Raw genomic sequence first — 11,550 nt, forward strand, 5'->3', positions numbered from 1 at the left:
TTCACCTCTGGCAACCGCTAATGGTATATAAGTGGAATCGTGCAATATGTATTTGGGGATTGACCTTGTTCACCCAGCATAATTCCCTTGAGACCCATCCAAGTTCTTTTACATGTATTTGTAGTTTCTTTCTTTTTATTGATGAGCAATCTTCTAATGATATGGATGTACCACAGTTTAACTAATCACTTGTTGTATTTTATCTGAGTTGTTTCAAGTTTGGATTGTTACAAATAAAGCTGCTATGTTCATTTATGTGCAAGTTCCTATATGAAAATGTCTTAATTTCTCTTGAATAAATGTGCAAGAATCAATTGCTAAATCGTATGGTAAGTCTATTTTTAGTTTTGATGGAAATTGCCAAAATATTTTTCCAGAGTGGCTATATCATTTTACTTTCTCACCCACAATATATGTGTGATATTGTTTTTCCTACATCCTCACCAGCAGTGATGTTATTACTATTTTTCATTTTAGCCATTTTTATATGTGGCTCATCATAGTTTTCTGATCTTTTGAGACTTAAGTCAAGAGGGACCCCTGTAGAGTCTTTTCTAACATCATCTGTAAGTCGATTACTCTCTCCTCTATGCCATTTCTGCTACTTCATTCATCATTGTATTTTAATTATTTATTGACATAGTCTGACTCTTCCCTCTGTTCTGAGCCACATGAAGATAAAAACTGTGCCACATTCATCTTTGTTCCTGCAACATCTGGTACAGATTTATGCTGGACACACAGAGGGTGCTCAGTTAATGTCCAAACTGAGGGAAAGAATGAATGAGAAAACCTTAGTCTTTCTTGCCTCCCATTCCTCTACATTACCTGTAAACCTTTTTTAGAAAAGAAATCATTCCTTCCACTCTGTCTCACAGCAGCAACTAGTAAGGTGCTGTGTACATGTGGATGCTCAATAAATGTTGGCTCACTATTCAGGTGGCTTATCATCCCTCTGCACCCAAGAGATAAGCACATGAAAGAGAGGGTAGGCCTGAGTATTCCTATATTGAGTATCATATGTCATAAGTTTTATAATATTCTTATAATCTCCACAATCACTCAATATTTGTCTGCATAGATGAGAAATCAAAACAAAACAGTCATTTGGGTCAAAGAATGAGATTCTGCAGCTGAGCACTTCTCAATAGTTTCAATCCCCTTGTTACATATGAATTTGAGAGATCAGCATTTTATATCCCTGAATTCTTTTTGCAGTTTCAGAAGGATCTGGGATTTTTCTGTTTTTGCTGCACTGGTATAATTTGACATGTTGACTATGAAGGGGTATTAACCCCAGCATTTTTAATCACTTTTTTACTCTGCTTTTTCTCAACTCTAAAGTATGTTAATTTGCACATGTTTATATGTCTCTGTGAGTTACTCAGGCCCTTGAGTACTGGTATATGTTTTGTCTGGGAACTAGATTGTAAGCCCCTTGAGAGCAGGGACCTTATAACTCCTAGGAATGTATTCTGGACATCGTCAGTGTTCAATTAATGAGAATACTGGAAACCTGACTAAGGTCATCTGTAACATTGACAACTTCCTTTTCTAACTTGAAAAAAGTTGTTAGGTTGATTTGATAACATTGAATGATTCTACTGAAAATTATGCTAATTTCTACCCACTACAATTTGTTCTTTAGGCTGCTTTCAGATTTATAGTTTTGGATCAGTTGTTGCAGTTCCCTTCCCTGTAATGCTCTGGTTTACAAAGGAATTGGGGAGGGCTGAATTTCATAACCCAGAAGTTCTTTAGCATAATAAAAAGTAAGCTGATAATGTTTATACTTTCAAAGCATGTAATTCTTTCACCAGCCCCCAGTGATAACTAGGTGATAAACTCAAAGTATGTTGACAATCTTAATTATGAGAAATAATCCTTAATAACCAGTCAATATATATGTCTTATTTTCCCAGATTGTAAAATGAAGTAATTGTGTACACTGTGTACTATGACTGTTGAAGTTAAATTAATTTGAAAGTTTCAAGGAAGTCTGAGTTCTAAAACTCAGGACAAATTCGGTACTTAGTGAGGGTGGAGTTGGATAGAATTTTTCTGATTCATCCTTTTTAGATGGAAAGTGTGATGAGTTTGACAAGTTGTATTTTTTTCCTTCAATATTTCCTGACTCAACTATACCTCCTACTGGATCCACCATCATCACCACCTCTAGAGCAAACTAACCTATCATTTTCTGACATTTTATATTCTTTCTCTTTTCTACAGTGTACTAAAGGAGGTATATATGGCCTTTAATCCCAAAGCGGTGGTCTTACAGCTGGGAGCTGATACAATAGCTGGGGATCCCATGTGCTCCTTTAACATGACTCCAGTGGGAATTGGCAGGTGTCTTAAGTACATCCTTCAGTGGCAATTGGCAACACTCATTTTGGGAGGAGGTGAGTACAAAGGAAGGTCACCAGGAGAATTTGTTGACCTTCCTCCATATTTTATTTATTGACACTGAGGAAAACTTGACTTTCTTAGATTAGATAATATCAACCTGCCTGTGGTCCAGAAGCCTGATTCATTGAATTCTCCTACCTTCATAGTACAGCATAAGGAAGTATTGATACACTTCTCCTCAGTTTGGTGTATGCATTGACTCCTTGGCACTCCGATACAAAATGTTCAAAACATTAATAGTGACACCAGATCTTATTAAGAACTAGAGGCCCGGTGCATGAAAATCATGCACTTGCGGGGGAGGGGTCCCTCAGCCCGGATTGCGAGAGGGCGCAGGCCAGGCTGAGGGACCCCATCGGTGCAGAATGGAGGCCGGGGAGAGATGTGGGAGGTTGGCCAGCCAGGGAGGGACCACAGGAGGGCCTCAGGGCATGTCTGGCCCATCTTGCTCAGTCCTGATCAGCCAGACCCCAGCAGCAAGCTAACCTACAGGTTGGAGCATCTGGTGGTCAGTGAATGTCATAGTGAGCAGTTGAATGGCCTTAGCATATCATTAGCATATTATGCTTTCATTGGTTGAATGGCCGACCGGATGGCCGGACACTTAGCATGTTAGGCTTTTATTATATAGGATAGAGAATGCTAACAGTGGATTTTGATCCATCTTCTTTCAGTGTAGTTTTGATTCCCAGTTCTAATAATAATCTTATAGAAACATACCACTAAAATTCTAACCCTACTCATATATATGTAGTGAACACATGAATTCATTAAACCTAAGCTGAAATCAGGAATGACTTCTGCCCCACAACATCCTAAAAAAAAATATGGATTTGTACAATAAAGTAAAATTGAGAGATCTAAAGAGTCTATTGGACATTCTTGCCCTCTGTGTACTGATGTTTTGTATTACTTAACCAACAGAAGCTGAGTTTGTTCAATAGAAACATTTACACATTTGCGAAAGGCACCTATCACAACCTCAACTACCTTTGAAGATGCCTTGCTTAGAATCTTCGATCTATCTGGCAGAGTCTTTATTTTATTGGGTGAATGCATCAATGTGTTAAAATAACATGGTCAAGTTAGATTGAGCTTAAAATGTATGTATTATGGAACAGCTTATAGTTTGTGGTTCTGTCAGCCTGTTGTAAAAAACAAAGTTAGAAGAAACCATGGGAAGGCCTTATGAATGAGCATTCAATACAAATACACAAGCCTGGTCCTTTGGCAGCCTCGAACTCTAGAGGGATCAAAATTAAAGGTGCTTACAGAGACAACCTCTTATAAAGAGCCAGAAAGAAATGTATTAACTTCAACTCAGGGAAAAAATAACATTGATAACTGCTGTGTGGCATATAACTTTCTTTACCAGCACAAAGAATGATTATTATGATAGAAGTATAGTTACAGGAAAAGAAAACAAAAGACCTTTCCACAACACATATCTGTGCAAATTCAACTTTTGTTTGAGGCTTCAACCTATACTTAGCATTTTTAAGGCCTCTTAGCTTCCTCAGTCCAAAGTTTTGGCTTTTGAAAATGTGTATTCCTGAAATGCCTGTGCATAAGTGGAATTTTTAGAAATCATATTGCATGTACACTAGAGAGAACTATTACTTAAAACCTATAGTGATTCTTTTTTGAAATCAAATAATCATTCCCAATAAGTCAACCTTAGAAATTTAGATTTTTCACATCAGGAGTGTTTAAAGTAATACCTATACTATTTCACTCAAATTTTCAACCACCAATAATGCATAAACAGTTAGGGGAGGTGGCCATAGCCTCAAGCTTCAGTGGACCTTATTGAGGCCAAAAGACACATTCTAAAAGCCCCAGTATCCCTGACCTTTCAAGGAGTAAAAAGACTTAAGGAATGGATGCCCATATGTCTCAATTTATACATGTTATCCCAGTGTAATTATTTTTTTAATATATTTTTATTGATTTCAGAGAGGAAGGGAGAGGGAGAGAGAGATAGAAACATCAATGATGAGAGAGAATCATTGATCAGCTGCCTCCTGTAAGTTCCACACTGGGGAACGAGTCCGCAACTTGGGAATGTGCCCTGACCAGGAATTGAACCTGTGACCTTCTGGTTCATAGGTCGATGCTCAACCACTGGGCCCCAGTGTAATTGTTAATAGTGTCCCACTTTACCCTTAAAATTGTATCATTTTGGATGATAAATTTTATGGTTACCCTACCTAAAATATACTAAATTCAATTTCCCTCAGGCTGCATTGAGGTTAGGAAATCATTCTTTTTTATCCTTACACTTTTGGAATTTAGCTAAAGGCCAGTATTCTAATGCTTGCATGGCAGAACACATCTATTCAGAACAAAAATACTCTGATTGTTAGCCTGTAGATATGGCTTCTGGGTGATTGACAGGACCTGACAAGATGGGTCAGAGTGTCAATCAACAGTCCCTTTCTCAGCTTATTCTCTTTGATCTCTGCTACTAGGCCTGCATTTTGTGGAAAAAAAGAATGCTGATAATAAAATAAGGAAGTTTGTTTCTGTTAGCATTTTCCTTTTCTCTTCCCAGGATGTATCTAGAGCTACATCTGCCAATAGATTTAACATGCAAACCACATCCAGCAGTCATTTTATAGAATTGTTGCAAAATTCATCACAGAAACCTTCATGTTGGGTAGGTCATCTCAAGAGATCTAGGTTCCAGATATCTCATTCTTGCAGATTACTCTTGATGGAATTGAGGAGCTTAGAGTCCCCAGGTGCATATTTGTTCTAAAACTAGAACCTTTTTAATCTTCGTAGGCCTTGAACTTCCCAGTTCCACACTGTGCATGGTCTGACTGGTCTACTGAAGTCTGACTACCAGGTGGTTTAAAAATATAAGGGTATGTTTGGGTGAAATTCTGCAAGTTGAAATTGTCTTTTTAGCCATTTTATTAAAACATTTTTCTCTCCTTCCTTACCCTCTTCCCTCTCCTGCTGTTTTGTGACTATTCTTTCCTAACTTCACAATTCTTGATGGAGACAGGAGGCTATAACCTTGCCAACACGGCTCGATGCTGGACATACTTGACCGGGGTCATCCTAGGGAAAACACTATCCTCTGAGATCCCAGATCATGAGGTAAGTAAGGCTCTGACAAGTCCTCTCTTCTTTAAGGGGAAGAGCTGAGTCATTCCACCTAATCAAAATCACGTCCTCACTACTCAATACTGTTTTGTTGAGAGACACTCTAATAACAATAACATACTGTCTTGGCAGAATAGTGGACTCTTGTTCCAAAATATCCAAGACCTTCTGCCTTTTTTACAAGAGACCTCAAAGGCCAACCAACTTTAATTTCTCAATTAATTACAGAGACTGTGGGAAGGGGTCACCTGTTCACACAAAGAACTCTTTGGAATATGGGTATATTTTCATCCCCAACCTCAAAAAAGAAGTGGCAGTTTTCTAAGCTTGGATCTCATCTATCTTTAAAAAGTCCCATAGGCAGTATGTCGCACCTATGTTCTTTGGTGGTAGTCCTAATTTCTCAATTTTCTTTGGCTAATATAAAATTTAAGAAATACAGATCATCACAAAGACAGGGTTGGTGCTTTTCCAGTGATTAGTGGCACACAGAGGTTGGGGTAGGACCATTCAAAATGTGAACCATGTCATTTAAATCCTCACCATTTTCTTTAATCATGAGTTGAGCTTTACATTTTCCATAGCAAAATGCCTGCTCTAGTTTTCCCAAAACAGGTTAATAGAAAGCTATCTGGAACCTGTGAGTGTGCTGACAATCCTTTACCCAAAGGTGTATCCCTTCTCTTCCCACCTACATCCATACCTGGCAGGAAGCATGTTATCACAGATCAGGATGTGTAGCTGCAGGCCTTAGACTGTGTGACTTTATAATAATAACTTTATAATAATAAATCCACTTTCTCAAGCCAATTCCCAAGGTGTAAAGATGGTACTTTGATTATAATGTTTTGATTCCTCCCAGAAACAGAAGCTGTGCACTTGGGAGCATTATGTTTTTGAAAGTTGGTATTATTTTTTAAAAAATTAGAAACAAACTAATTTTCTTACAATTTTCTTCTAACCAGAGATGAGGTATAATATGTATCTCAGAAAAAAAAACTCAGTATGTCTAGAATACAAATAGAAGGCAAGCTATAATTTGAGACAATTTGCTGGTGTCAGGGTTAATAGAAGTTTCTTTCCTTGACTTAACTTACCTTTATTCAGTACTTGGAAGCTTTATGAAATATAAAGGTAAGCAAACAAATGTAATCATTGTTATTGCTGTGGGAATATCTCATATTGCATTATAACTTAAAGCACTGAGACTTTAAAAACTGATCAAGTTTTGTCAAAAAATAGTTTTAAGCATATAGAAGCCTGAATTAAGAATGTGTTCTGTTCCTAGGAAACAATGTAAATCCATAGAGTCATCTGTCTTAAAAGGTTGATAACATTTTAATAAAGATGAATACTGCCTCTGGTACCTGGAAAAGCAATGTGCCTCAATAGGTGTAAGTTTGGCCTTATAGATAGACATGCCCTGTCTTTATACTGACATATTCTGCCAGATTAAATGAGATCTAATGTATGCCAAGTGCCTAACACAGTTCTTGGAACATAATAGGCACATTTGACGTCTAAATTTTCTCCTTCCCCTTTGTATGCTTCTAACAACTTCTTATAATCAGACATTTATGACTTTGTGATTCATAAATTTGCCCAAATCTTTTTTGAATCCCTTCTATAATATCCTTCTGGTATTAGAGATGTGAGTCATCCAAGAAGGAACAAAGAAAACAATTGAAATGATAGTCTTCCAAGTTTAATAAGATAATATTTTCATGAAAATTGCCAAACATAGACTCTACAGTGTGAAGGCATAAATAAGTTTTGTGCCACAATACACAGTTGCACACAAATATGCTTGTGGCCCTCTATAATCAGATAAACAAATGGTAGATAAAAAAAAATATTTACTGAGTACCCATTGTTGAAAAATGCAGACTCCAAAACCCCTACCTGAAGCATCAGGGAAGGTGGGCAGTATAAGTGCTAGAGGAATGTGTAGATAACAAAAATAATTATATTGCAGAGCAGAATAAGAACCACAAGACAGTAGGAACAATGGCTATGGAGATGTGCTTCAAATATAAACAGGATACAGAGGAGTGTACAAAATACCCTGCCCTCCAAGAGCTGAAAATATTATTGAGAAATATAGTCACTGACAAGGTCAAGACAGTGTAGCAGGCAACCACAGTCTGGCTGACTCCCTCACTGTCTTCACTCTCAGTCTTGGGCTTTTGTTCTGTCTCCTTGGATAATAATCTTCCTCCTCTTCTAAATGCCTTTACCCCACCTCTCTGCTATCTTCCTAGGTCCAGCTTCAAGTCCTATGCCTTTAATAATCCCTTACCTAAATATACCAAAACCCTTTCACCTCTTTCTTCACATTTGTTTATTAAATGTTTCATCTTCATTTAACAAATATTCCTTGGGCCCCTACGACTTGCCTGGCCCTATTCAGACCTAGATGCAGAGATACAAAGACTGACAAGATAGCCTGGCCAGTGTCAGGAAGTCACGGTTCAAGTCCCGGTCAGGACTCATGCCTGGTTTTGTTAGGTTGCATGCCCGGGTTACAGGCTGGATCCCTGGTGTGAGGGGTATGCAAGAGGTATCCAATCGATGTTGATGTTTCTCTCTCATAGATGTACATATTTAGGGTTGTCAGATGTTCTTGATAAATGTACCCTTTATTAATATGAAATATACCTCTTTATCTCTGGTAATATTCCTTGTAATGAAGTCTTCTTTGTTTGATTTTAATATTTTCACACCTGTTTTCTTATGATTATTATTTGTGGAGTATATATTTTTCTGTCCTTTTACTTTTAACCTATTTGTAGCTTCATATTTAAATTGTTTTTCTTATAGACAGCATATGGTTGGTTCCTGATTTTTTTATCCATTTTGAAATCTTAGCCTTTTTGTTGGAGTACCTAGAAAATTCACCTTTAAGTAAATTATTTATATGTTTAGGTTTAAATTCATTTCCTATTCGTTTTCTATTTGTACCATTTGATCTGTGTTCCTTTCTATTTTTCTGCCCTCTTTTGAATTAAATAAATATTTTAAGGATTTCATTTATCTTATTTATTTGCTTATTAGCTATAACTTTTCTCTTTATTGTGGTTGCTCTGGGGCTTACAGTGTGCATTTTTAACTTATCCTAGTCTACCTTAAAATATTATTACACTACTAGTACTTCATGTATAATACAGCACCCTTAATGATAATGTTCTTCCATTTTCCCACTTTTCTTCCTTTGTGCTATTGTAGTCAGATATTTGACTTTTGCATATGTTATAAATTTCATGATATATTGTTACTATCTTGCATTTTTAATTTTAAAATGTTTATTAACTTATTTAAAATAAGAATAATAAATCCAGTACACATTAGCACAAATAACATGTTGTGGTAAAAAACAACAAAAAACCCTCTATTTTCTAAGACAAAAATTAATTTCATGAGAAAAATAACAGTGCTATACATTTGTGCACATCTGTAATATCTGGCTCATAGATGACAGTTGAGTTCTCATACCTGTTTCTACATTCAGCGTGTTTTGATGTTGTTTTTGTTAAAGTACATGAAAAAAAATTCACCCTCACATGGATATGTAGTTGGAAAAGGTTGGAGTATTTTAATAACCTTTTCCGATAATTATGGATATTCTACATTGATACTACACAAAAATTCTACATTTGGTAGTTTCTTAGTCATTCCACCACTGTACGCTTGACAGCTTCCCAAAACTTAAGCTTTGTTCCAGTGAGATCAGTGGTGATACCAGTTAATGCTGGTGGAATTTTAAACCATATTAACGAATTTTTTATATTCTTTTACATTAAAATTCACTCATCTTGTACTTTGAATCAATATATGACCCAACATATATATTGATTTTTTTGGAAAATATTGGTCCACTACGTTATGCAAATATTACAAATGTTGAAACATTTGATGCAATACTGAAAGAAAATCACATTAACTGGTATCACCACTGATCTCATTGGGACAAAGCTTAAGTTCTGGGAAGCTGTCAAGCTTATAGTGACAGAATGTTTTTCAAAATTTTAAATTTCACTAAAGTACATGAATATTATCTTGGCAACAAATAATGTCAATCTTTATTCTAAAGTGATCAGGTTACTTCATTTTTGAGAAAATAATCTGCCAAGGACCCAAGTATTTAATAATAGTTTTTCCATCAGTTGTTCTTTTAAGCAAAAATGGTGTTCCAGTAAAAGTGGCTACTTAAGCCATAGCTTAATCACAGGTGTGCTATTCCTCAAGACAACCACAGTAATACAGTTTATAACAGAAGCAACTTCTGCATACCTCCTATTTTGTCATACAATATTAAATCCAGGATCAAGAGTTAATAATTTTCAGTGCTTCCCCAAGGACATTCTTAAATAAAATTGGAGTTTTTTACTGTGAGTACATAACAGTAAAGAATAAAATAACTGCTGGTGTACTTTGGTGCTACTGCCTTAACTTGTACCATGGTGCCAGCAGTTTTACCCACCATTGCTTTTGCACCTCCATGTAAATATAAACCAACTTGCTCCAGGATAAACCATGAGATTCAAACAAGTTATTCAGCATTTTCAATATTTTAGTACTACTTGTGTTTGTTGCCAACCATTCACATGAAAAAGGTCTTCTTCAAAGATTACTTAATGCTGATAGTACAAGACTACAAGTAAAACAGCAAGTCCAGCCATTCGTAGCCTTTGTTTGTAAAGTGAAAGTATAATTCTGCAAATGAAATAACAACTAAGTCTTCATGTTTAGAGCTAAAGGTTTAAATAAGCAAGTTACTTTCCCATTGTAAACAGACAGTACCTGGGGGGGGGCAGGTAAGAGATCAAATGAAGGACTTGTATGCATGTATATAAGCATAACCAATGGACACAAGACACTGGGGGGTAGGGGAGGCCGGGGGAATGTCTAGGGGGGGGAAAAAGGAGACATATGTAATACTCTTTGTAATACTTTAAGCAATAAAAAAAATTAAATTGAAAAGAGACAGTACTGAGTTATTTTACTAACTTTCCTTCCAGTAGTCATTGAGCAATGTCAACTGTCGAAATCTTTATTGGTCGCTAAGCTATTTGTGCATTTCTCCAGCCCATGCAATGTAATAACTTATGCATAATATGCTTCAGTGACTTTTCATTTCTAATTTGAAAAGCTCTAACAATTTTGGGGTTTTGATAAGCTCATCATGTTCACATTTAAAATATTCTGTTTCCCTTGAACTATTAATGAATGGTCTGAAAATGATGCCACCACTTAAATAGCAAACTATTTTGGAACTATGAAAATGTCTTGTTCATAAGATACTAGAATGTAAATTAATGACATATCTATCTATATATATAAAAGCCTAAGCAACTGTTACGACCGGACAACCGGGTGACCAACTGGTAGCTATGACTCACACTGACCACCAGGGGGCAGACGCTCAATGCAGGAGCGTTTTGTGCTCCCACAGCCAATCTCCCATGGCCAGCCAACCTCTCGTGGTCTCTCCCCCCCCCCCCCCAGCTGAATGGGCCTGAACAGCCCCTATCTGCCCTGATTGCCCGCCAGGCCGAGGTACCCCACCCATGCATGAATTCCTGCACCGGGCCTCTAGTATATATATAAAAACCTAATATGCAAAGTGTCCCCTCAGGAGTTCGACTGACCAGGAGTTCAATCGCTCACTATGACATGCGCTGACCACCAGGGGGTGGCAAGGAACTAAGAAAGGCCCCGGCCGGCAACTAGCAGCCGGGGAAGGGAGGCCCAGGCCGGCAGCCGGCAGCCACTAGGGACCCTACCCGTGTATGAATTTTGTGCACTGGGCCTCTAATATAAAGATAATTTTAATCATTTTTGTGTCTTACTTATAATTTCACCCTATGTCTTTGAAGTAAATGTCTTCCTTCCATTAGTCAGAGCCCTCACTAATACTTCAGTTTCATCTTTTTCAGCTGCTTTAAACATAGTTTGTTGCGTCTCTTTTGAGAAAGCAAGTCTTCTAATCTCTTTCGTCCCTCACTCCATTCTGTCCAGAGATTA

At 37.0% G+C, this 11,550-nt stretch overlaps 1 protein-coding gene across 1 annotated transcript in view; it reads left to right on the top strand.

Moving 5' to 3' along the window:
* HDAC8 (histone deacetylase 8) overlaps positions 1-11,550 on the top strand; it is a 385,856-nt gene that overhangs the window by 166,159 nt on the left and 208,147 nt on the right. The window contains exons 7-8 of the mRNA XM_006082861.3: positions 2,233-2,405; positions 5,426-5,520. Of these exons, the coding sequence (XP_006082923.1) occupies positions 2,233-2,405; positions 5,426-5,520 (268 nt within the window). The remainder of the gene's footprint in view (positions 1-2,232; positions 2,406-5,425; positions 5,521-11,550) is intronic.

Source organism: Myotis lucifugus, unplaced genomic scaffold (assembly GCF_000147115.1).
Source record: "Myotis lucifugus unplaced genomic scaffold, Myoluc2.0 scaffold_4, whole genome shotgun sequence".
NCBI lineage: Eukaryota > Metazoa > Chordata > Mammalia > Chiroptera > Vespertilionidae > Myotis > Myotis lucifugus.